This window comes from Cetorhinus maximus, chromosome 24 (assembly GCF_964194155.1).
Source record: "Cetorhinus maximus chromosome 24, sCetMax3.hap1.1, whole genome shotgun sequence".
Lineage (NCBI taxonomy): Eukaryota > Metazoa > Chordata > Chondrichthyes > Lamniformes > Cetorhinidae > Cetorhinus > Cetorhinus maximus.
Genome location: NC_135902.1, coordinates 6,513,156 through 6,540,773, shown reverse-complemented (window position 1 = coordinate 6,540,773; position 27,618 = coordinate 6,513,156). Strand labels below are relative to the sequence as shown.

General features: G+C 39.1%; 1 protein-coding gene across 3 annotated transcripts in view; it reads right to left on the bottom strand.

Moving 5' to 3' along the window:
• Positions 1-27,618, bottom strand: part of wdr45b (WD repeat domain 45B) — a 42,601-nt gene that overhangs the window by 10,245 nt on the left and 4,738 nt on the right. For 2 of the 3 annotated variants that reach the window (XM_078570700.1, XM_078570698.1), the window contains exons 2-7: positions 18,394-18,489; positions 17,129-17,230; positions 11,940-12,027; positions 8,533-8,627; positions 4,794-4,984; positions 3,297-3,382 (exon numbers count right to left, since the gene is read on the bottom strand). In XM_078570700.1, the coding sequence (XP_078426826.1) occupies positions 3,297-3,382; positions 4,794-4,984; positions 8,533-8,627; positions 11,940-12,027; positions 17,129-17,230; positions 18,394-18,489 (658 nt within the window). The remainder of the gene's footprint in view (positions 1-3,296; positions 3,383-4,793; positions 4,985-8,532; positions 8,628-11,939; positions 12,028-17,128; positions 17,231-18,393; positions 18,490-27,618) is intronic. The other variant, XM_078570699.1, reaches the window with a different exon arrangement.

The window sequence follows — 27,618 nt, the reverse complement described above, 5'->3', positions numbered from 1 at the left end:
AGTACTGATCTCAAGCCAGGTACTTTAGTATAGAGGATAATGGTGCATCCCCCTTCAAGGATTGTGTTAGAGGCATTGGACTACCAGTCATGACCCTTTTTTAAAAAAAAATGCCTTCTTTCAACATTGAAGTCGTTATAAGAACGGAACTGAACGGGCACAATGCTCTTTTCATTGCAAAAAAAACAGCTGCTGCTTTAGGTGATGTCCTGATGTGAATAATGAGGGGGAACTTGCAAATCACTGTTCCAGGTCAGTAGTTTCTGTACCCTCTCTGCATAACTGTTGCAGTTTTGAGTAACAGCGGTGAAAATACAAATGCTCCCTTTTGCTGTTTCGCCCACTGTAGCATATAGGGGAGCGGGGGTGCTGAGAGCTCAGTGAAGGTCGGCATATAAAGTATTGGATAGTGGCCAATTTTTCTTTGCAAGAAAGAGTTAATCCTCTACTGTTTCCAGTTATTCATTGGCCCAGAAAATCTCTCTTCCCTAACCAGTTGACTCTTTTTGATGTTGATTAGGTGTAGCAGTGTTTTTATCCAGACTTGCCACTATCAGTGGTTTTCAAGTGCTCTTGGAGGTCGTTGTGTGGAAGATACATATCTTCCACACAAGGGTTGACGTTGAGCAGGTTTTTTAAAAGATCAATGGCGTGAGCAGGAGAGAGAACAGGGCTGTTTTGAAATCCCGTGGGCAACCTGGTCCAGCAGAACTGATACCCATCGGGTCCAGTCATAGCTGTTGTTGGCCAGTCTCTGCGATTAGATGTGACCTAAAGCCATTAACGAGATCAATACAAAGATGTATATTTTCCCCTCTTGGTTTCAGAGTGGAGGGCTGTGGAATTTGTTGTTGTGCTTTACGTGGGGGCCATCACCTTATTTAAGGCTGTATATTCAACCACTAATCTCCACTTCCCATGTGGTTTTGCAACGCCAAAGAATAGTGAATTCTTTCTAGATTCCATTTTTATTAGGACACCTTGTTCTCCTGGTTTTTTGAGAGTTTTCAGGAGATCCAACTTCTCCTTCTGGTCTTGGATAAGGCATTGTTTTTAGGTTTGTGCCAACAAGTGAGCAGGGCTTGGTGTCTACCTTGCCAGGTTGATTTGGATGGCGTTTTAGGTAAAGGTAGTACTAATCAATGAGTTGTTCGAGAAGGTCTTTTTCTCCTCCATGTGAGCAAGTTTGGTCTGAATGTGTTTTGTTTGTGGATGCCTCAGCAGGCCTAGTTGAGATTTTACGGTAACATTTTACATCAGGTTGTCCTATAATGAGGGATAAGGTCAATTTTGGTACCAGTCCTACATCTCATGGGGGCTGTAATTCCATACACAGTATTGGCATTCTGTAAAATTCAATTACATTGCATTTGACAAACCGCTTTGTGGAACACCTCAGTTCAATTTGCAAGCATGACCCTGAGCTTCCGGTGGCCTGTCATTTTAATTCTCCACCTTGCTCTCACACTGACATCTGTCCTTCGCCTGTCTGTTCCAAAGAATCTCAACACAAGCTCAAGGAACAGCACCTGATCTTTCGACTAGGCGCGTTTACAGCCTTCTGGACTCAACATGGAGTTCAATAATTGCAGGCCATAAACTCTTGTCCTCCAATTTTGTTTTCTTTTCTTTGCATGTTTTGATTTTTCTTTTTTTGCTTTCACACAGCAGCACACCTTCCCTAGGCACATATTGTTTCTTTTCTTGTCCCATCACCATCCCCTTAGGCCCTGTAAGACTAAGTCTTCCCTCATTCAATCTCTCCCATCTTCCACCCTATCACAGACCCTCCTGTGTCCTTGTCCCACACATCTTTTGCTCAAAGCCTATTACACCTCTTACTTTTCCCAGTTCTGATGAAAGGTCATCAACCTGAAAAGTTAACAACTGTTTCTTTCTCCACAGATGCTACCCGATTTGCTTAGTATTTACAGCATTTTCTGTTTTTAAATCAAAAGGAGAGACTGTTCTTATTCAAACAGCTCTTGCTATGACCAGTATCTGTTAACATTTGTGAAAGTGGTGTGGGAATGCACATTTTTCTTAAAAAGCAACAGCAGCCTTGTTTTGTCGACAGTCTTTTCAAGAGGCTAGCCCCAATACCACCAACCATGTAGTGAGTTTATGTGGTAACTTATCAAAGGCCTTCTGAAACTCCTTGTATGCCACATCCACTGGAATGCTCTTTACCACTGCTTTCTTCAAAGAATTCAAATAGTTGCAAATTTATTTCCTCTTAATTCTCCTTGTTACTTACGGGCTTATAAAATGGCTTACCATCTGTTATGTACTTTGATATTTCATTTTATTTTTTCCAGTCTTTTAAAACCCAAAATCAATTTTATCCACACTTGAATTTATGGCATATGTTGGCTAGTTTTGTTTTTGAAGTTATAATTAGTGGAGAGCTTACACACACCTTTTTAAATGGAAAACCCCAAGAAAAATGTCAGGGAAGTCCCGATTTGACGCAAGCAAATACATCGGACTTGCCAACCTACAATTCAATAGGCTGGATGACTACTAACATGGTTTGAGCTTGTGCAGCTATAGCCTCCAATACTCAGTACTGAAGAGGTTAACACACCTGAATAAAGGAATATTAACATTGCAATGTTAAACACATTCTATAACTGGATAAAGACTTTCATTGGTCAGCATAAAAGAATAGATTTCAAGGCTAGGCAAAAACAAGTCAGCTTTGTGTAGATGATGATCTAAGTGGATGTGCATTTAGGCAACATTTCTTTGTGCAATTTCCATGAACATTGACTGGATGATGCACAAAAACATGTTTATAAATGCGGACCTCAGCATTTTTGCCAAAGTATTAATTGACTGCCACGCTCTGCCCTTTTAAAATCCGAATGGACCGTCTGAGGGGGTGCATTCAACTGGCCAGGTTCAGAATGACGTATGGAAGTGCACACTATGAATGCATGAAAATTACATCATCTAGGACTAAAAATCTGTTCCAAAAATAAATCAGATCAAACTTTATTCTCTGAATTAGTTTGTAAAACAAAAATAAATGTTTGAATGCTTCTGAGTCTTTCCTGGTCAGTATACTTCAGTCAGTGATACATCTGGTTTTGTGTCACTTCCAGTAAATGCAATTGAAAAGAATCTTGCTGAAACAATTTATCAGATTGATCACAGGCATAAATTCTATTTAAATACAAACTGAGGCACTAGCTTTGAAACTCAGCAACACACTGTATTCTTAAAAGGACAAAAATCATACAGCTAGAACCAGTTAACTGATGCAGAGATGAGGTGCAGAGTTTTAAACATACCAATAAATGTTTGCTGCTTGTGATCCCCTTCGCAATTCTTGGATGAGTTGTCCGGTGGTAGTGTCAAAAACTCGGACCAACGTTCCCTGTGCAAAGTAACAAAATTTCTCTAGATATATTCAAGTTACAATTTTTAAAATGTCTTAAATGCAGATATAAAATCAATTTTACAACTTCTGGCAAATCCAGTCATGGTCATCAGTCAACTGCTGCTCTACTGCAGATTCTTCTACGAAATATCTTGACATACTATACAATTAGATAATGGGGGAAAGAGTCTCAAGTAAGGGATATTTAATTTCTTTGCTGAGTTACTATTATGCAGATAAGCAAATTTGTTTCATCATATCATAGAGTATCACAAGATGGCTAACACATAACCATATTGGTAATTTGCAATCTTGGGTATCAACATACTTATCCACCTTCATGCTTCCCTTTCTAACCACTTAATTTCCTCATTTTTAGCTATTCACACTTCACAGATGGATGTCTTTTATTCATTTATCTTGTTTGCCACTTACTGTTTCATGCAAATATCACACCTGCTATACAACTCCCTCATGTAATCCACTTAAGTACTGTACAGATAATTATATTTTTGGGGTGTGATGCCAATGCCTCCTCCTTTTGAAATACTCTCATTGGTAATATTTTCTACTTTTGACAAATGTCTGTATCCATAATGAGTTCTCTACCAAGAGTCTGACCTGCTGGGCATTTCCAGCATTTTTTTTGTTTTGTTTCAGATTTCCAGCATCAGCACATTTGTGGATGAGATCACTCACTTTGTTCCTGATGGAAAAATTCAGCTTCCCAAATATAGAATGTTTGTTTTTTTAGGCACAGTCATTCATTATCCTTCCCAGGAAGCTATAGCAAACTGGTGTACCAATACAATACATGTTATTCTTTGGTTGGATAAATACTGGGGTGTAACTTTGTGTTTTTTCAAAATGTGAGACCATTATTTCTGGTGTACTAAGAGGTTGGGGTGGTGTGGTAGTGGTTGCGGCATGGGGAGAAAGAGGAAGAAAGAAAGAAAGTGCTGTAGAAGACCAAGCAACTGCCCACACATTAGGGGGTAGTAGGAATAGAAAAATGGGAAGGCTGATTTACATCAGATCAGTCATGCTTGACCCCTTTTTAACTGGCAGAGTGTTTCAATAGGTTTAATATCTAGCATTTCAGAGACAGCAAGCCAAATTTTGAAAAATCCATCTCAAGTACTAGGTTTAAAAAGTCAATTTGAAATGCTTTCAATCTGTAAAATAATTATTTTGTTTATGAACTTGATTAAACTGCTGAATGATAAAAACTGAGGAACCATTACCTTAGCCCCACTACATGGGGGATTAAATTGAAATGTCAAGTTACTGATCAATAACCTTTTGCTTAATTGCCTACAGAACAGGACAATGGGTGTTTAGTGCAAAACGAGCTTACTTTTAAAGACATTACGTTCATTATTGTCCAAATGAATCATTTTTTACTTACCTTTTCTGAAGCGGTGGCTATACGTGTCCCCTGAAGGTTTAAAGCAATACTGCTTAGAACTCCTTCATGTGCAGGTATATCTACTGGAGGCTTTTCTGTGCTGGCAAGATCCACTATTTGGACATGGCCGGTATGTGTTCCTGGAAATGCTAGAAGGGAATTGTTGCTGTTTGGACAAAGAACGCATAATCCTGGAAGGAAGAGGAGGTAAGGCAAAACAATAGTTAAATAAGGTTACTGTGTATTATTTATTTTTGCCAAAATCTTTAAAATAAGCCTGGTTTCCCTTAGATAGAATAAATTTATAGCCTGAATTCCAAACACATTACATATGCATTAAGCCATTAGGATACAGAATGTGCTGAAAAGAGCATTTATCCGTATTGAACTTACTCGGTCGTGCCTTTAGTTATTTCAAAGTCCATTTGGATGAAGGCTCAATGGCCTCAGTATCCATTTTGGGTTTGCCTATCAACTTAAAATCTTGGAATCTTATTCCATCCTCTTCTAAAAACTTCAAACAACACTGAATCTAACCTGTATGGGGCTCTGCTAACAGGTAATTACTGCACTTGTGTCCTTCCAAATACCGCCACGTTGTTATCTAGCTTTCCAGCTAAGCATTGATGTGGTCAATAGTTTGTATCTATCCCACAGACACATGCTTTGCAAATCAGTCTGATGTATAATACATAGTTGGCAATACCTTTCTGAATCGCAGATGGATAACATTCATTCCCTCAGTCTCATATCAGTAACCTCTTGAAAGAATTCCACTAAAATTGGTTAAAAAGTGTTTTAAATCACTAGTGGTCCACTAATCTCAAGGGCCACATATTAATGCAAGAATACAATAATTTTACTGAATTATGCTTCTACAAGCTCCATTTACTTCATTTGAAAAGTTGCAAGATTCAAGCTACAGGTAAAGTAACTAAATCTTCATTTTAAACTTTGTTGAAAGCAGATGAATGGCAAGGCACTTTTGGCATATCAGTTTGCACAGAAAATGACCTTTCCTTGTGCAAATATTTAAACTCTAGTCAAATTCTCATGTAAGCTGAATATCTAAAGGGATAGATAATGGGTTTTATATTGCACTAAGTTCAAATAGCTTTTGAAAATAATTTCTCTTCCTGTAATCATAAATTGAAGGTGTGAGAAAAATATTGCTGTTTTGTTATACATTATTGGTGGGCTTCTTTATTGTTTTGGGAGCCTAGCTACAAAAAGAAACAAAGTTCAAAACCAAAGTATAGCAAAGAGGTAACAATTTAGCAATTAAATTTATAAATGCACATTTTTTTTGTAGTTCTACCCTAAAAAAATGACTAAAATTTTATCAAGTTTTGGTAGCTATGGATGAAGCTTTTAAAAAATACGTCTGAAGTTGATGAACAATTTGCAAATACATTTAGCTCAGGACCTCAGTTATCGAAGGAAAAGGAAGGCAAAATGAAAGCAATTGTCTGCACATACAGATTTACAGAGATAGGGAGTTCAGACAGGTCATCACTGCTTTCTAATCAAAAGGTACGAGAGTGGGGTTGACTGGAACACTTGGAGAATACAATTTGCATGCTCATGGCTTATACGTTATCACGCTGCTGGTACTGATCAGCAGGAGAAACAGGCAAAGATTGGTGTGCACCTTGAAATAATATCAACGACCCACTTGGTAAAACAAGGGGGAGGTGCGCAGGGGTGAGAAAGAAAAATCAGCAACTTCATGGAACCAGGAAAAATGCTGGGGTGAGTAAAAAAGCATTTTATAATAACAGGTTCAAGTACTGTAATTGGTGGACAGCTTTATGGCAACAGTAATCAGAATGCACCTGTTCCACTATGGGCTCTCATTGTAAATACTGAAATAGAAAAATGGGCTGTGCATGGAGTACTACAGTCAATCATTGACTCATAGCATCCTTGTAAATGTTCTAATTTTACACTTTGCACAATTTTAATCATCAAATGTATTGCCAAGAGTTAATTAACATACATTATGGAGCACAGCATTTTAATTAGTGCAAACATATTAAGAACTCTGAATTAATTTCATGGAATCACTCCCTTTGCAGTGAATTTTAAAGCCGGTTAAAAAGCCAAATTGCTGAAATCTGTATTGTTGAAAGACTGTGGGAATTAAAATGAAAAGACACAGTAAATCTAATATTCTATTAGGTGGAAGCTATCATACTCCCACAAACCAATATTGTGGCTGGATTTGGATAATTTAAGCCTATCACGAGGTTTGTGTTTCACCACTGTGTATATAAATTTTTGAAAAACACTAACCATAGAACATCTGTGGTCTATTTGTGGGTGCTGCTGCTTGCCTTCTTACAATATATTTTACACATGGATGATGTACAAGATAAGTCGCTTTCTCTAGCTTGGTATGTATTCTCTTTATACAATGTTTGACAAGTGATTAAAATAAGTTACACAGTGATTTATTAGCTCACCTAAACACATCAAGATCATAGTTCACTATACAGTTAAGAATGCAAATGTTGTGTTTTTTAACTAGTTTACTACAAAAGATGACTTCTAGCAGTTGGTGAAATGTTTTCACTGATGTCAGACACTATCAAAGTGGCAAAGGACAACATGTAGCAAATGATTTGCATAAAAATAGAAAGGCCACTTAACCAGCCTGAAAATACTTGCTGAAAGAAACATTTTTCAGTATTTTTATTTTTAATTCCTCTCTCCATTTAGGCTCCCTTGCATCATTACTCTTAGAAGATGAGCAGACAATCCATGTCCAGTCCTCTGTCAATACCCTTTTTATGAGGTAGAAAGCAACAGTCTAGCTCCAATTTTTAGTCTTTTGGACAAGCCCTTCTCCAGTCCCCTCAAGCAACAAAGCTGGGATTAGCAGCTCACATAGTAATGTTTTGAGCAGCAATCAAGCCAATCCTTCCAAAACTCCCATCGGGTTTCTTATTGCAGTTTTCAAAAAGGAATCTTATTTATCAACAGCAATTTTGACAGTATAAAAATATTGAGAAGTTTATTTTCTTTTGCATGCTCTCATCCTTGAATACTGTGCTAATCCTGGAAATTGTAATAAAGCCTCCATCAAGTTGTCCTTCACTCACTTCGAGAGTAAATCCCACGTTCAGTAGTCCTTTATAAATCAGCCCTTTAATTTTTAAGAATTAGTGTCCAACTCTCCTCTAAATTCCTCTATATATAGTAAAAAAAGGAGGGAAAAAAGGTGTTCCAGATGCAGTCTCATCAAGGCTGTAAACAACTTCAAAATCACAAACCAGTTCAATATAGATGCCATTTTATTTGCTTTAACTGTCTGCAAACACTAAACCGACTTAATTGTATACAAAGAAATTCAGTTCTCTCTGCTGTGTTATTACCTAAATCATATTAAATATTTACTCCACATTTTCACTTCTGCCCCCTCTCATAACTTTACACTGATTATTGTTAGAATCAATTTTACTACGGAGATAGTCTATATCAATCCCTTGGAATTTTCAGTGATTAATAGCACTGACCACCTCGCCCAATCTGATGTCACCTGCAAACTCATCACAAGAATTTCTTTCAATACTTTCATATCCTGAATTTTGCTGAAAACCAAACTAGAATAGAGTTGAATTCTTCACTGCTACAGTTACCCATAGAAATAAACTCCAAAATTTATAACACAATAATGAAAGATGTCAACAGTACAAGGAAAGCTCTGCGCTGAACCCTCTGATAAACACTAACTCACCTTTTGGGTTGTAACAGGTTTCAAATACATGTAGCTGATGAGGGTTGTGAGTGAATGTGAAGACTTTAATCATGGAATCCAGAACTACTACAATTCTGTAACAAAGAGAAAGTAAATAGCAGGGAAGGAAAAACATTCAATTGTACTTAAAGGTTTTTCAAAAGTCCAGGTAAACAATGTCAACCGGATTACACTTATCGATTAATTAAGTAACTTCTTCCAAAAAAAAAGCTATCTAAGAAACATCCATCTTTTAATGTTGAGAAACGCCTATGGCCTCTTCTCTTTCTCAGTGATCTTAAGGGACATCTCTTAGGATCACTTCAAGCATCTTCCCAATGATGGATGACAGGTTGATGGTCCTGTGGTTCCCTGGCACTGATTTGTTACTTTTTGAAAATTGGAACTATGAGTTACCCTCCATCGAAAAAGGAATTATCCCATATTGCATAGAGCTATTGAAGTTATGGGCAAAGACTCTCAACACCTTACCATCTCAGCACCTTTGGATGCATATCATTTGAACCCAGAGTCCTACCTATTTTGAGATTTCCTATTCCATCCAATTTCTATCTATTTTAATAGTGTCAAGCCTTCTCTACCATTCAATTAGATCATGGTTAATCTGATAATATGATCCCATATTCCCGATAGCCTATCACCCCTTTGCTTCACAAGAATCTAACCACCTCTGCCTTAAAAACATTCAAAGATTCTGCTTCCACAGCCTTTTCAGGGAGAGAGTTCCAAAGAATCACAACAATCAGAAAAAAAATTGCCTAATCTCGGTTTTAAATGGGTGACCCCTTACTTTTAAACAGTGAGCCCTAGTTCTAGATTCTCTCACAAGAGGAAATATCCTCTCCACATCCACCCCGTCAAGACCTCTCAGGATCTTATTTGTATCAAATCGCCTCTTCTAAACTCCAGCAGATATAAGCCTAGCCTGTCCAACCGTATCTCATAAGACAACCCTTTCATTCCAGGTATTACACTGGTAAATCTTCTCTGAACTGCTTCCGACACATTTACATCCTTCCTTAAATAAAGTGACCAATACTGTACACAGTACTCCAGATATGGTCTCACTAGTGCTCTGTATAACTGAAGCATAACCTCCCTACTTATGTATTCAATTCCCCTCGCAATAAATGATAACATTCTATTCACTTTCCTTATTACTTGCTGTGCCTACATACTAGCCTTTTGCGATTCATGTACAAAGACACCCAGATCCCTCTATCTCGAAGCTCTGCAATCTCTCACCATTTAGACAATATGCTTCTTTCTCATTCTGCCTGCCAAAATGGACAATTTCACATTTTCCCACATTATACACCATTTGCCATATCTTTGCCCACTCACTTAACCTATGTCTTTTTGTAGCCTCCTTATATCCACTTCACAACTTACTTACCTATCTTTGTGTCAACAAATTTGGCAACCATCCGTTCATCCAAGTCATTTATGTAAATTATAAACAATTGAGGTCCCAGCACTGATCCCTGCGGCATGCCATGCGTTACACCTTGCCAACCTGAAAAAGACCCATTTATGCCTACTTTCTGCTTCCTATTAGCCAGCCAATCTTCTAACCATGCCAATATATTATCCCCCTTACCATGAGCTTTAATTTTCTGCAATAACCTCTGATGTGGTACTTTATCAAATGCCTTCTAGAAATCTACGTACAGTACATCCACCAGTTCCCCTTTACCCACTGCACATGTTACTTCCTCAAAAGACCTCCAATAAGTTGGTTAAACATGATTTCCCTTTCACAAAAACATGTTGACTCTGTCTAGTTACCTTGAACTTATCCAAGTGCCCTGGTATAACTTCTTTAATAATAGCTTCTAACATCTTCCTTATGACAGGTTAGGCTAACTAGCCTGAAGTTTCCCACTTTCTGTCTCCCTCCTTTTTTGAATAATGGAGTAACATTTGCTATCTTCCAATATAATGGGACCTTCCCGGAATCTAGAAAGTTTCAGAAAATTAAAATCAATGCATCAACTATCTCACTAGCCACTTATTTTATGACCCTAGGATGAAGTCCATCAGGACCTGGGCAGTTGTCAGCCCACAGCTCCAACAATTTACTCAGTATCACTTCTCTGGTGATTGTAATTTTCCCGAATTCCTCCTTCCCTTCCATTTCCTGATCTATAGCTGCTTCTAGGATGTTACTTGTATCCTCTGTAGTGAAGACTGATGAAAAGTATCTGATCAATTCATCTGCCACTTCCTTGTTTTCCATTATCAATTCTCCAGACTCACTTTCTATAGGGTCAACGCTCACTTTGTTAATTTGTTTCTTTTTAAAATATTTATAGAAACTCTTACTATCCGTTTTTATATTTCTGGCTAGCTTTCTCTCATACTCTAGTTTTTCCCTCCTCAATCTTTTAGTCGTCCTTTGCTGTTCCTTCAATTCTGTCCAATCTTCTGGCCTTCCATCCATCTTTGCACAATTATATACTTTTTCTTTAAGTTCGATACTACCTTTAACCTTTCCAATTAACCACGAATGGTATACCCATCCCTTGGACTTTTTCTTACTCGTTGGAATGTATTTTGGTCTGTGTATTCTGAAAAATCCCCTTAAAAGTTTGCCAATGCATCTCTATTAACCTATTCCTTAACCTAATTGTCAATTCACTTTAGCCAGCTCTGCTTTCATGCCCTCTTAATTGCCCTTATTTAAAAAGTCTCAGACCTACTCTTCTCCACCTCAAACTGAAAGTAAAATTCAATCATATTATGGTCGCTGCTACCTAGGGCCGCCTTCACTATGAGGTTATTAATTCATCCCAGCTCATTGCACAATACACCAGGTCTAGTTTTGCCTGCTCTCTGGTTGGTTCCAGAACATGCTGTTCTAAGAAGCTATCCTGGAAACATTCCATGAACTCCTCATCTTGGCTAACTTTGCCCATCTGACTTTTCCATTCTATATGTAGATGAAAATCTCTCGATTATCACCGTGCCTTTCTGACAAGCTCCCATTATGCTCAATCCTATCATTTGGTTACTATTAGGGGGCCTGTACACGACTTCCACAAGTGACTTCTTGCCTTTACCATTTCTCATCTCTACCCAAACCGTTTCCACATCCTGGTTTCCTGAACTTAGGTCACCCCTCTCTATTATGCTAATGCAATGTTGGGAATGCATAAGCCATAATGGCAAACTTCAAGGCCTAAGAGCATGAACTGAGATGAACATGAACAGCCTTCCTCATGGTAATTCTTTTGTGATCTAGTTAAGTAAGAAATGCAAAATGCTGATTGAAATTGAGCAGTCTTCAATATTCAATTAAACATTGAATTTTAGACTTGGAACACATATGGGAAAAGAGTAGAAAGCCAAATTTCAAGGAGGGTGATTACATTTCCAAAGGTTACCTGTCTCTCCGTAGTTTAACTGCTTTGACTTCAGTAGAAAATTCGATTTCGATAACAGTCTTCTTCTTTAAATCATCCCATATCATTACTGTAAAATACCACAGCATTTCGTCATTTCTGCTCAATATGAAATCAAGTCAATTCTACAAAATAAGCTTAACAGAATAATTATCCTTCCTTTCTTCAGGACCTTACAAGAAATACAATTGCTGATCATCAAACTCTAGGCTGATCTTATTTCTTACTTGTTGCATTTCCCTTGCACCATTATCCTTTTGTTATTTACTCACACCACCTTCTACTTCTTCACAGGCCTTCCCTCTAGTTGTCCGCTTAAAATATTAAATGTAACTTCCTGAAACATTCTGAAGAAGTTCTAGTGAAGAGTCATACGGACTCGAAACGTTAACTGTATTCCTCTCTGCAGATGCTGTAAGACACACTGAGTTTTTCCAGGTATTTTTGTTTTTGTTCCTGAAAATTAACTTGGTTTCTCTTTCCACAGGCGGATCTGCTGAGTATTTCCCGCAATTCCTGCTTTTATTTTAATTTCAGATTTCTAGCATCAGCAGCATTTTGCTTTTGTTTTAATTAAGCCTGTCCAGAGATTCTTTTAACAATATGCGAATTGTGCATTACAGCCAAACAAACACTCAAGCACGAAAAATTAACCATTATAAGTGTGGAATTTCATTCCTTCGAGTTTTGATTGTTGGATATTTTAAAAACATGAAATTTAATCTTAACAAACTTTTCCCTCCCTCAAATCCAATTTTCCTCCCCCACCATTGAAATGGTTAACAGAAAGAGAAACAATTCACACTCCTTTTTCAGTCCTTGCTCTGTTTATTCACAATCCTTCAACCTGATAAGTTAAGGAAGTACACAATTGCTTGCTCTGTTTGCTCAGGTCCCAGGTGCCCATTTTCCTTCAGAATTTTTCAGCTCATGCTTGTAATTTACAGCATTAAGTATCGTCGATATTAAACTAGCAATGGTAAACCTAACCAAGGGCATTCACTGTTAGATTCACTCCTACAGCAAATTTTGGCAGATTAGGACAGATGCCAACCAAGTTAGATAGCCATTAACTGCTAGCAGATTCCAGGTTGTTAATCCATGCTTGCTATCTGTGGGACTTTGAGAGACTAGAGCGAATTGGCTAGAAATTTCTCAAGTTTGCAAACCACATACCAAGGAGCTTTAAAAAAAAATTCCTCTAATCATTCCTATTTACTATTATCTGGAGGCAACTTTAATTATTGAAATTAACTTTCATAGCAGCAACATTCAGAACTCAAGTCATAATCCATTGCAATGCAAAAATCAAATAATAATATTTAAAGTTTGCAACATAATACTTTTGTACATTATTGAAGATAGTTTATATGTTTTGAATCATCTTAGTCATCAGTGCATTTTTTTTTTAAAAAGATAACAGAATACTGGCTAAATACTAACAGCCTAGGTGTTGAAGTTGTTTCCCCAAAGATCAAAAGCAATTAACAATTTCAATAATCAAAGAACACCTCATGTCTGTTAGAATCTCAGGTAGTTCCCATTAAATGCTACAAGTTTAGGGTCAAGCCAGGAGATCAGCACTGGTTCAAAGAAGAGTGCAGGAGGGCATGCCAGGAGCAGCACAAGTGCCAGGCAATGACTATCTCCAACAAGAGAGCAGTCCATGTCCAAATGCAGCAGAACCTGGACATTATCCAGACCTGGGCAGACAATTGGCAAGTAATATTTGCACCACACAAGTGCCAGGCAATGACCATCTCCAACAAGAGAGAATCTAACCATCGCCCCTTGACGTTCAATGGCATTACCATCGCTGAATCCCCCACTATCAACATTCTGGGGGGGGAGGGGGAGGGAGACGGGGTTACCATTGACCAGAAGCTGAACTGGACTAGCCATATAAATCCTGTGGCTACAAGAGCAGGTCAGAGGCTAGGAATCGTGCAACAAGTAACTCACCTCCTGACTCTCCAAAGCCTGTCCACCATCTACAAGGCACAAGTCAGGAGCACTCCCCGCTTGCCTGAACAAGTGCAGCTCCAACAACACTCAAGAACTCAAGAAGCTTGACACCAACCAGGACAAAGCAGCCCGCTTGACTGGCACCACATCCACAAATATTCACTCCCTCCACCACACACGCACAGTAGCAGCAGTGTGCATCATCTACAAGATGCACTGCAGGAATTCACAAGGTTCCTTCAACAGCACCTTCCAAACCCACGACCTCTACCGTCTAGAAGGACAAGGGCAGCAGATAGATAGGAACACCACCTCCTGGAAGTTCCCCTCCAAGGTCGTTCACCGTCCTGCCTTGGAAATATATCGCCATTCCTTCATGGGTCAAAATCCTGGAACTCCCTTCCTAACAGCACTGTGGATATACCTACACCACATGGACTGCAGTGGTTCAAGGCAGCTCATCACCACCTTTTCAAGGGCAGCTAGGGTTGGGAAATAAATGTTGGCCCAGCCAGCGAAGCCCACATCCCGTAAATGAATTTTTAAAATGGGCAGGCCCTCAACAAAATTAACAGACAAAATAACAGTAAAAAAAAATATTGGCACCACAGTGACAAATATCCAGGGCCAGATGATTTCCATCCCTGAGCTTAAAAGGAAATAGGTGAGAACACTTCTGATGCCCTAATTGTAATATCAAAAGTCCTCTCAATTTGGGAGCCGTACCTTTAGATTGGAAAATGGTGCCTTTCACTCACCGTTTTTAAAAAAATTGAGGAGAAAACAATGGAATTACAGATGTTAATCCAACATCTGTTGTCAGGAAATTACCAGAGTCTATAATCGAGGATAGGATGAATAACCACTGCAATTCTCAACTGTTCAGAGAGATGGCCAGCTTGAATTCACGAAAGGTCAGTCATGCCTGATGAGCTCGGTTGAATCTTCTGTCGAGATGACTTAAATACAGGACAGGAGAATATCTATGACTATTTTTATATGGAAACCAAGGAGGCATTTAATAATGCCCCACTTAAGATAGTGTTAGCTAAAATTGAAGTCCATGGAATTAAAGGCAAATTACTGATCTGGTTAGGTTATGCAGCAGTAGAACCAAAAGAAGGGATAATGGGCAGGTGCTCTAGTAAGATGTAATTAATGGCATCCCACAAGGATCTGTGTTGGAGCTTCAACTATTCGGTGTACTTACAAGCAATTCAAATTTGCCAATGACACAAAGATAGGCAGCAATGAGCCAAAATCAAAAAGATATTGATAAATTAAGCAAATAACTAAATGGGGGCCAAAAGGATTTCAACACAGGCAAATGTGAGGTCATCCATTTTAGACCTAAAGGATAGGACAGGGTACTGGGGTGCAACACTAGATACAGCAGAGGTTCAAAAAGACATGGGAGTCCAGGTACATAGATCCTTAAAAAGTCTGAACAGATACAGAAAAATGAGAAAGGCCAATGGAATACTGGCTTTTATATCTAGAGGACTAGAATACAAGGAGGTAGAAGTCATGTTTCAGCTATACAAAGCCCTGGTTAGACCACACCTGGAGAACTGAGCAATTCTGGACACACATCCGAACAAGGAGCTCTGAAAAAGTCATACGGACTCAAAATTTTAACTCTGTTTCTCTCGCCACAGATGCTGCTAGACCTGCTGAGTTTTTCCAGCATTTTGTTTTGGATTTCCAGCATCTGTAGCATTTTGCTTTTACCAGAATGATACCCAGACTCCAAGGGATACATTACAAGAAAACATTACACAAACTAGGATTGTACTCCCTGGAATTTAGAAGGTTAAAAGGAGTGATTTAATCGAAGTTTGCATGTTATTAAGGAGAACAGATAGAGTCGATGGAGAGAAACTATTTTCACTGGGGTCAATCTAAAAATTAGAACCATGCCTCTCGGGAACAAAATTAGGAAACATTTCTACACAAAAGGAATGGCTGAAGTTTGGAAATCTCTTCAATAAATGACAATTGATGCTGTTTGCAAGTTTTGAATCTCATATTGATGTTTTTCTTAACCAAAGATATGAAGGGATATGGGTATATGGAGTTCGGTCACAGGTCAGCCATGGTCTCATTGAATGGCAGATTAAGCTCGAGGAGCTTAATGGCCTACTCCTGTTCCCCCACACAGTGAACAGAGCATGAGTTATGAGAAGATTCACATCAGAAATCAGTGCCACTTGCCTTGGCAAAGCAATATAAAATAATGCAGTGTACCTCCCCACATTATTGGGCCATCTTTGAAGACCAGTGAATTTCGAACTGCGAGAGCAAGTTGTTTATTGATTACCAATCCAGGATCATTTATCGTTTCGAATTTGGATGAATAACTTCAGTGTCTAGCCCATTTGTATTCTAACCAACTATCATCAGTGCTTATTTTCCTTTTTGAAAAAAAGTTTTAAAATCCCTACATTCAAAATACAACTCTCAAATCCTACCTGTGGAAAAATAGTTAAAATCTCAAATCAACTGCTCTGATTCAATTATACAAAAAGTTCAAAACATGCATATCACTACATCAAAGTTCACACATCACCTCATTTTTAAAGAGGTGTTCAAGCTACACATATGGAACAACAAGGGGCCTGCTGTCTTGTCTTAGAAAATTCATCTTGATATGGCAAAATGAATCAGTGAAAAAACACTTGGTATATGGTGAATTGAAAGATAAATTCCAGACAATACTGCAACACCTCTGTGACCAGAAATAAAAATTACAAAATTAAATTGTTTTTTGTTTTAAATTTCACAATATGTGGGTAACATTGATAATGCTGCATTTATTGTCCATTTCTATTTGCCCTGGGGTGAGATGATCTTCTGGAATCATTGGTTCAGTGATACTTCAGAGTGCATTAATAGCTATTGTGGGATTACAGTCCCTGAAGGAGGCAAATAGTGAAACTGTTGAGTTTTAATTTAAATCTAGCAGCTTTAACGGTAATTTTCTCTGGTTCCAGAATATCAATTTTACAATTTGCCATGGTTTGATTATAACTCAGAATTGTTAGTCCAGTAGGATAACCACCACTACACTGTTACACCCAAATGAAGTTGCATTTTAACTGAAGTCACAAACCACCCTAATATTTTTCAAAATGGCACAGCTGGTAAAGGGCATAGTCAACAAAAGGGTTAATCTCAATATCACATTTCCCCTGACCAAGCTATACCTTTATTGGGAGGATACTTGGGCTTTTTACCACCTCCAACCAAAGCTAAGTAATTACATCGAAAAAGCATTTCAACATGACCAACTCCTCCTTCCATAAATTCTGCAAAAGAAAAAAAATCATAGTTGTTCAAATGTCGAATGGCACACAATAGACAGATTTACCAAAACAGTGTCCAAATGAGTATAACATAAAATAAATCAAGAATTACAATGCAACCTTCCCAGCACATTGTTACGCCAAATATCTATCATGCTTTTGCTCACTGATATATTGCACTTGGGACAGAAATGTCTGGCCTTGGAACTATAATATTTACACCTATTTATCTTAAGCAAATGGAGGTCATGTGGTGCAGTGGGTGATGTCCCTGCCTCTAAGCTAAAAGTTTCAGCTCCACCCCAGGCTTTTTTTCCCCCCCTTCCAACAAATATCAATAACGGGTAGTAAGAATGGTCAGCCATGTGATGGAAAGAACATTGGAGCCTCTGCCATCACTAGTCATAGTCTCAAACTATATCATGCACATAAAGTGTGTGTTGCCATAGGAACTCAGGCTTCAAGTGAACTGTAACACACCACCACCACCTTATACTAGAAGGCAATCAAAATGTATCTGTACATCAATTCCAAAGAACTTGTTAATACTCAAATGCTGCATTGCAAAATTAAGTGGAAAATACCATTGTCCTTTTAAGCTTGCATGTTGCTTAAAAAGTATCATTGTATGTCAATTAGTAAGAAGGGTCAAAGTTGGCAGCCAAGAGAGCACTATCTTGCTTCTCTTCAAATCCGTACCATGGCATCATTTATGACTGTTTGCAGGGCATGGATTAGTATGTCTTCAAAACAGGGGACCCAACAATGGAGTAATATGTCATTACTTCTCCACAGGTCACCAGCAAGAAAGCTGCACTGTTGGCCTACACAGGTGCATTGAGAACTTGGCCAAGAAAAAGGAAACAAAACAGGTGGCACTGGCTGAGACAAATGCTTTCACTTGCTGCTGCCAGTGCTGTTGCCAAGAGAAGCCACATAAGACACCAGATTGTCTCTTGTCCCTCAGCTTGAACGTTATTTTCCAAATGCACCTCTTGCTAAAATGTTTCACATCATTAACAACTCAGCATTTTAAAAAAAATCTAGCTTCTCACAGATAGTTTAGATCATGGAGACAGAAATCAAAAGTTAATGGCTTATTTACGACAAAATTAATCTTAAACTCAACATTTGTAAAAGCAATAGTAATCACAAATCTGCATTACCTGACTGGCGATACGCCTCACCTTGTTTTTCCTTCTCCTTCAGTGGGTCAGTGTTATAGACTCGGAATCCATTTTCCATTCCACATGCAAAACAACCTGCAATCAAGAAACAAATCATTGAGAATCTTCGTACAACCCATAGTTCTGCGAAGGAACTTGTTAATTAAAAGCCTTGCTCATTTTTAAAAGCCAAGCAACAAGATGATGTTTTCATTATTGCACTGAAACAAAGTGGTCAAGACGTATCTTGGATTCAAAAGAACTTAGTAAGCTCTCCTGAAACAACCAAAATGTAACCTACAGCCATGCATACATTACTGAACAGAGACCATAATCACTTATGACAACCTACAAAAGAAATTTAAAGTTAAAAAGGCAAGGTAAAAAGTTGCAAATGTTTTAAGGATAGCACATTCTAGTACTAGCGAAATGTTTTTAGCCTTTGCACAGCAACCACTGAACATTCCACAAAGCTGCCAGTGAAGGTACGAATATTCAGGACAATAGGTTTTTTTTAAAAATAAAGTGCAACCTCCACTTCTTTTCAGATCCAGGATTTAGATCAGAATTGGTCTCAGAATGCTGATCAGAGGTAGGTTATGCTAGTCAGGAGGCTGGATTAACTTCCAAAACCAGTACTGAGCTCTGTTCTCCTCCCCATCTTAATTTTCTTACATTCTTATCTCTCAGGCTTATTAGCAACCTTTTCCCCCACCCCCCATTCTTTCATGGGATGAGCATCGCTGGCTAAGCCAGCATTTATTGCCCATCCCTAATTGCCCTTGAGAAGGTGGCCATGAGCTGCCTTCTTGAACCGCTTCAGTCCATGTAGTGTAGGTACACCCATGGTGCTGTTAGGGAGGGAGTTCCAGGATGTTGACCCAGTTACATGAAGGAACGACGATATATTTCCAAGTCAGGATGGTGATTGACTTGGAGGGGGAACTTCCAGGGGTGGCGTTCCCATGTATCTGCTGCCCTTGTCCTTCTAGATGGTAGCAGTCGTGGGTTTAGAAGGTGCTCTCTAAGAAGCCTTGGTGAGTTCCTGCAGTGCATCTTGTAGATGGTACACACTGCTGCCCCTGTGCATCGGTGGTGGAGGGAGTGAATGTTTGTGGATGGGATGCCAATCAAGCAGACTGTTTTGTCCTGGATGGTGTCAAGCTTCTTCAGTGTGGTTAGAGTTGCACTTATCCAGGCAAATGGAGAATATTCCATCACACTCCTGACTTGTGCCTTATAAATGGTGGACAGGCTTTGGAGAGTCACTCGTTGCAGGATTCTTAGCCTCTGACCTGCTCTTGTAGCCACAGTATTTATATGGCTACTCCAGTTTCTGGTCAATGGTAACCTCCAAGGTGTTGACAGAGGGGGATTGAGCAATGGTAATGCCACTGAATGTCATGGGGCAATGGTTAAATTCTCTCTTGTTGGAGATGGTCATTAGTGCCATACAAGTGCCAGGCAATGTTACTTGCCACTTGTCAGCTCAAGCCTGGATATTGCATTTGGACATGGACTGTTTCAGTATCTGAGGAGTCACGAATGGCGCTGAACATTGTTCAATCATCAGTGAACATTCCCACTTCTGACCATATGATGGAAGGAAGGTCATTAATAAAGCAGATGAAGATGTTTGGGCCTAGGACACTACTCTGAGGAACTCCTGCAGTGAAGTCCTGGAACCGAGACAATTGACCTCCAACAACCACCACCATATTTTCCTTTGAGCTGGGTATGACTCCAACTCAGAGCATTCCTTCAACTGCCACAAGCAGCAGAATGATTAGTCTCTCAGCTCAAACAAAGTAAACCAGAGATCCAGGCCCACTAAATGAGAGTGCCCCACTGGACTTCAACCTAGATTTCAGAGTCAGATAATTTAGAGTAGGATTTAAACCACACACTTTAACTCAAAGGCAAGAATCTTACCACTGAACCAAAGGCTCTCTCCACCTGCGCTGTGGATAAAAAGGTTAAATTATGGGTCAGGTTGCATCGACGAGGCTTTTGCTCCCTTGAATATAGAAGATTAAGAAGTGATCTAATGGAGATATTTAAGATGATCAAATATGTCGATTGACAGAAAGAAACTACTTCCACTAGTGGGACAGCCCAGAACAAGCAGGTCAATCCTAAAATTGAGAGTTTAGATGATCACAGGTGAGGTCAGAAAGCATTTCTTCACTCAAAAGAGTAGCAGAAACCTGAAATTCTATTCCCAAAAGCTGTAGCTAGCCCATTGAAAAGCTCAAAACCGTAACCTCACTACAGACATCTAATCCCTTTACACTGACATCCCACCAGGACAGCCCAAGGGCTCTCACTCCTACCTTGAAAGATGACGCAACCAGTTCCCATCCACCAGTCCCCATTGAACTTGTTCTTGCATTGAACAACTTGTGACTCCACCTATTACCTCCAAAAAAGGTTGTTGCTATGGAAACCTATAGGGTCCTATCTATACCTGCTTTTCTATGGGAAATGTGGAACTTTTTGTTCCAGTTCTATTCAGTTTCCCTCTCGCACCTCTTTCTGGTACACCGATGACAATATTAGTGATTCTTCCAGGTGAAGCAGTGATTTACTTACACTTCCAATTTACTATTGGCTTCTCACAGTGCAGTCTTCTCTACATGGAGGAGACCAAACATATTTAGTGACAGATTTGTGGGACATCCTCATTTAGTCTGCAAGCATAACAGAGCTTCTGGTTGCAGGTCATTTTAATTCTCTGCCCCTCTCTCACTCAGGCCTCTCTATCCTTGACCTCCTACACTGCTTCCACAAAGCTCTACATAAGCGAGAAGAACAGCACCTCAACTTTCAATTCAGCCTTCTGGACTCAACAGCAAGTTGATGCAGTGGCATAGTGGTATTGTCACTGGACTAGTAATCCAGGGTCCCAGGGTAATGCTCTGGGGACCTGGGTTTGAATCTCACCACAGCAGATGGTGAAATTTGAATCCAATAAATAACTGGAATTAAAAGTGTAATGATGACCATGAAACCATTGTTAATTGTCATAAAAACAAATCTGATTCACTAATGCCCTTTAGGGAAGGATAAATGTCATCCTTACCTTGTCTGGTCTACATGTGACTCTAAACCCACAGCAATGTGATTAGCTCTTAACTGCCCTCTGAAATGGCCTAACAAGCCACTCAGTTGTATCAAACCACTAAAGAGTCAATAAAGAATGAAACGTTTCAGGCCACCCGGCATCGACCTAGGCATCATAAATGACAAGGGAAACTCAGCCCTGAGAACCCTGCAAAGTCCTCCTTTTTAATATCTGGGGGCTTGTGCCAAATTTGGGAGAGCTGTTTCACAGACTATTCAAGCAACAGCTTGACATAGTCATCCTCACAGAACCAAAACTTAAGAGAAAATGTCCCAGGCACCATCACCATCCTTCGGTTTTTCCTGTCACGCTGGCAAGACAGAGCCAGCAGAGGTGGTATATAGAGGTAGAGAGTCAGGAGGGAGTTGCCTCTTAAGTCTCATGGCATCAGGTCAAACATGGGCAAGGAAGCCTCCTGCTGATTACCACATACCGCAATCCACCCCACCAGCTAATGAATCAGTGCTTCTCCATGTTGTACACCACTTGGAAGAAGCACTGAGGGTGGTAAGGGCGCAGAGTGTAATCCAGGTGGGGGACTTCAATGTCTATCACCAAGAGTGGCTCGGTAGCATCACTGCAGACGAGCTGGCTGAGTGCTAAAGGACACAACTGCTAAACTGGGACTGCAGCAGGTGGTGAGGCAACTAACAAGAAGGAAAACATACTTGACCTCATCCTCACCAACCTGCCTGCCACAGATGCATCTGCCCATGACAATGTCTGTAGGAGTGACCACCGCACAGTTCTTGTGAAGACAAAGTCCCATCTTCACATTGAGGATACCCTCCATCGTGTTGTCTGGCACTACCACCATGCTAAGTGGGATAGATTTTGAACAGGTCTAGCAACTCAAGATTGGGCAACCATGAGGTGCAGTGTGCCATCAGCAGCATCAGAATTGTACTTAACCACAATCTGTAACCTCATCCCTCACTCTACCATTACTATCAAGCCAGGGGATCAACCTTGGTTCAATGAAGAGTGCAGGAGGGTATGTCAGAAGAAGAACCAGGCCCAGGCATGCCTAAAATAAGGTGTCAACCCGGTGAAGCTACAACATAGGACTACTTGCGTGCCAAATAGGGGCTGAATGGCCTACCCCGATCCTCTTAATGGTTTAGTACATACCAAGCCATTGGGGAAAAAACACCACAGGCACTGCACTTCAGCAAAATTAACAAGGCTTAGGCATGCTTGGAACACTGACTCCCAATCTATAGTACAAATATATCAATACCTGGCTGACATGTTCATTTTCTACCTATACATTATGCACTGACCACTTGACAGATTTGTTTCACAGTGGGTCAAAATCCTGAAACTCCTACCTACCTAACAGCATTGTAGGAGCAACTACAACCACCATGCACAAGGCTGCATGGCCTTGGCAACAAGACCCAAACCCCAAAAATGACCAAGTATATTAGTAGATCATTCTGTTGTCTGTTTACTGCAATACTAAAAGTCAGTGTCTCACATACATTAAAACAACTCATGAAATTAAACTATGCCACTCTGAAAATCAGCACACAACACTCCATCAAATTAATATGAATATCAATTTACCGCAGATTTTAAGAAATTCTTAGTTATATCTTAATGAGTTAAAGGATAAGCAGTTTCAATGCATTCTTCTTTCCTTACACCCCCCCCTACATTTTTAGAAATAAAAAATTGCCATTCCTTACAGCTCTAATGAACAAGTTGGTAACTGGCTGCTTTAGGTCCCCACTACAGGTTTCCAAGCTGGTAACGTGACTGCCATTAACTAATGTTTATCAACTCTCACAGATGCCAAGTAGCACTGCATAGATGGATGCCTGCAGCTGAGTTTGCACAAGTCCTCCCCCTGCTAATTCAGATGACTAAAATCAAGGGCGCGGCAAAAGAAACAGCAAGATCTTCTACAAAGGTTGGGGTTTTAAATTTTATATACAAATTACTTGCTAAGGTTTGAAGGAAAGCTTAACGTTGAAAGGACTCTCCCATTACAAGTGCCTATATCATCATCTCTTAATAAACCAACAATTTCCAAAATGTTACATTGCTTGCTCAGTTCATCATTTTCCCCGGGCAGCATCTGTCACGCACGACCATTTCGCTGACTAGCTTATTTATGCTAAGGATTTTAATTGAACTTATACTTATAATCACAAAATACTTCCTCTATTTACTGAAATAATCCAATCAATCCAACAGTCGAAACAAAAAACCCAAATAACCTCACATGAGCTCCTTATGGAACTGTAACAGTTTGTGCTCAATACTTGTCTGAGCACGCTGTCGTGTTTGCTCCACATAAGAGTGTTCATGATGAACAGCAAACAAAATGCAATTGTTCAAGAACATGTATGACATGACAGAGTGCAATTGGGAGAGGGAAGCAAATAAAATTCCACTAAATATTATACATTTTTAAACTGTGCCAATTTCATATGAAAAGATTAATGCATAGAGGTTGCTGTATGCAATGTTTCTTATTTGTGAAGACCACCTGTGGAAATCACTTAAGACTCCATTGCTCAGGAGTTATATGGTTCCCTTCATTTGGGAATATAGAAACAGGACTGGGTCCCATGAGTTCTACCATTCAGATTGTTGCTGATCTTCAAAACAGAAAATTTACAGAAGGGAGCTATATGGCCCAACATTCCCAAGCAGGGAAGATAATACACAGTCTAATCCCACTTTACAGCTCTTGGTCTGTCGTCCTGTGGGTTACAATGCTTCCACGTTTTAAATATAATGAAGGATTCAGCCTTCGCCAAGCCATCAAGCAGTGAGTTCCAGACCACCACCCTCAGGTGATAAAAACTTCCAAATTCTCTTTTATCCATATTTGATTTGTAACCTTTCAGTTTTTTTAAAAATTAGGTAAAGAAAATTAGGTAAAGATATCAATCTCAAACCTAGAAAATTTGAATTGCTACATCGACAGGTTTTTGGGCAAGAGTTCCAGATTTCTACAACCCTGAGTGGAAAAAAATGCTTCCTGATTTCACCTCTAAATAGCCTAATCTGGTTTTAATAATTTCATTCCCTTGTTCTGGATTCCCCAACCATAGAAAACATTTTTGCTATATTCATGCTACTGTATGAACACAAGTTGTTTGAAATTATCAAGCGCCTTATGTAGTAAAAAATTTCTCAAGGCCTTTTATAAGGGGGTAAACAAATCAATTTTACATTGAGCCACACAATGACATATCAGGACAGGCAGCTAAACATTTAAATCATAGGTAGGCTTTAAGGAGCATCTTCAAAAGAGAAAGATGGAGATGTTTAGGGAAGGAATTTCAGAGCCCCTGGCCCAAGCAGCCAGAGGCACAACTGCCTATAGGGGAACAGTGAAAATTGTAGATGTGCAAGAGTGTAGAATTGGAGGAGCGCACAGAGATTTGGGAGAGTTGGGGGGGGTGCAGAGTTCCAGAGGTAGAGAGGTGCAAGGCCACGAAGAGATGTGAAAACATGGATTTACCATGGCAAATTCACACAATGCTTAGGAAAGAAAAGTCAAAATATGCAACAGAGAGCATAGCAGAAGACTGGACTTGGCACAGCAACTGACCATTGTACTTTTCAATCCTCCATGGACAAATATATCTTACAACTCCGATAGACCAAAAGAAATGTTTTGGAAAAATTCACAGTTATTCAGATTTTTTTTTTAAAAATACAAGAACATCAATATTTTGAAAAAAATATACTGAATAACCCAGAGTAAAAGCTTATTTTTTGACAATTGCATTGTTGTAATTAAGTTCTGAGATTGTTTTGAGTTACTGCGCGTCAGAGCCTTTACAAGGAGTGACTGGCCATAATTACTTGGTATTTTCCAATCATGGAAGATTCTTGCAGATCAATTAATCTGTTTCTCTGGCTGTGATACTCAAGTTAGCAATCTGTCACCTCTGACCAACTAACGCAAGTGGCCGACATGGGGGGTGAAAGCCTCCCCAGATACTGAATACAGTTGCTTACTGGAATAGCAATTCAAAGATTCTTTTAGATGGGTCCCCTACTGTCTTTGCACACTCACATTCCTTTTACAGGGCTGCTTACGTGATTAGAACTTTAATTTCCTCAAACTTGGGTTTCCTTCGACTGCATCCTATTCAAGTTGATAAAATGGTGCTCACTCAAAGACAACAATGGATTTCATATCAATTTTTTTTTTTACAGTAAATTGCACGCATCAATATCCCCCAAGACAAGAGTCTTGGCTTTGGAACTTACCAATTGTAAAAGTTTAAGATTGATTCATTTTCTTTGAGTGTTCAATTGTTATATGCATTTTAATAAAATCTACATTTCCATCACGTTGCCTCTTCACTCCTACCTTTCCTTCCCATTTTCTTGACTCTCATATTCAGCTTAAAGCCCATTTATAAATGACAATAGTCGGTTGCAATTAAGTGCAGTTTGATTTTGAAATGACAAATTGGTAATTTGTTGTATAATGTTCAAAATTAGTTAAACATTTGCAAATGAGTGATCAGATAATTGCAATGGAATAACCACATTCAGAGACATATGGCACAGATGACAATTACAGGAGTTTAAGCAGATAGCTGAATGATAAATCATCTACAAGAATCTGTGATGGATCAACTACTTTACATACATAAGATTAGATTTCCCTTAGTGTGATGCTGCAATTCCACAAATGACTGTCCCAAATCAGCAAACACATTTTAGCACTTCATTTAAATGCAGCGTGAGAAGACATCCTTTAAATTATGCTGCTGAGGTGCCACAGAGACCATTATGCTTCCATCTATGTGATATTGTTACGAGAACAGGGAGTAAAATCAGCCAAATTTTGGAGCTCCCTCCCTAACAGCACTGTGAGTGTACCTACACCACATGGGCTGTAGCAATTCAAGAAGGCAGCTCACCACCACCTTCTCAAGGGCAATTAGGGATGGGTAATAAATGGATGCTGGCCTAGCCATGAAGCCCACATCCTGTGAATAAATAAATAAAACTGGCGATCACCAATAATTACAATCACAGGCTCAGCACCAAATACCATTTTAAAAATAATTAGTTTAAGTAAGCCCATCGGAGGGATGGTGCAAATGGTCCAACTAATTAAGGTACAGTACAGCTAGTGGCATAACTCACTATTGTTACTTGGAGCCTTTACATGTAAATAATTGTATGTGCAATGAACGTATTACTATAATACAAGTCTTTAGCAAATTCATGTTGTTGAATGTCACTGTTGGAAGCAAATAATGGCAAGGTTAACTACCAAGTGAGATAAAGTAGTTTTGTTTTACATTAGTACTGGATTCAAGTCTGCAACCAGCATATTTTTAAAAGGACTTTTAAACCTGTGAAGACCCTGACCCTGCAGCAATACTGAAATCAGCAACATTAAAAAAAAACCATTAGCGTGCACAGCAAGTGCTTGACTAAGGATACATTTATTAAAAGGTAGAAATAAATTTGGATCAATTATTTCAGTAGTAAATACTGCCAAAACACTGTTACTGGCGTATTAATTGTCTGTTGCTAATACGCTTTATATTTTTGAACTGTTGTTTAGAAGCCACCCTACAACTTTAAAAAAAAATTTATATATGCATCTCACCTAACATGTGGCACAGGGAATAGGAACATTTGAAGACAGCATTGCCCATTTGTGATACCACAAACTTAGCAATGTCACATACTGCTGGGGTGCAGCAGTCTGCACTGTAAAAAAAGTAAGCAACATAAAACAGCATTTTGCATACAAATATCTTCCTTTACATTCTTTTATAATCAACTGAGTGCACCACTTTAACAAGAAAGTGAGAAACATGGTGGAGCCTTAGAGAGAAGCAGATGAGCGCAAGAAATTTCTATACACAGATTACAATGGGTGTCTTCAGGGAGTGGAGCTGTCCAAGAGATGGTCAAGATACCATTAACAATGATGGCAAACCCAAAGTTCAAACCGCACCTTTAATTCACATCATATAATGAACATTGGTGAAATTTTAAAGGAATTTAAAGATTAGATTTATTGGTGCAGGATGGTCAGTTTGAATTGATGCCATTTCCTTAGAAAAAGTGAATGGATATGATTTGAAACCAGAAGATTTTGT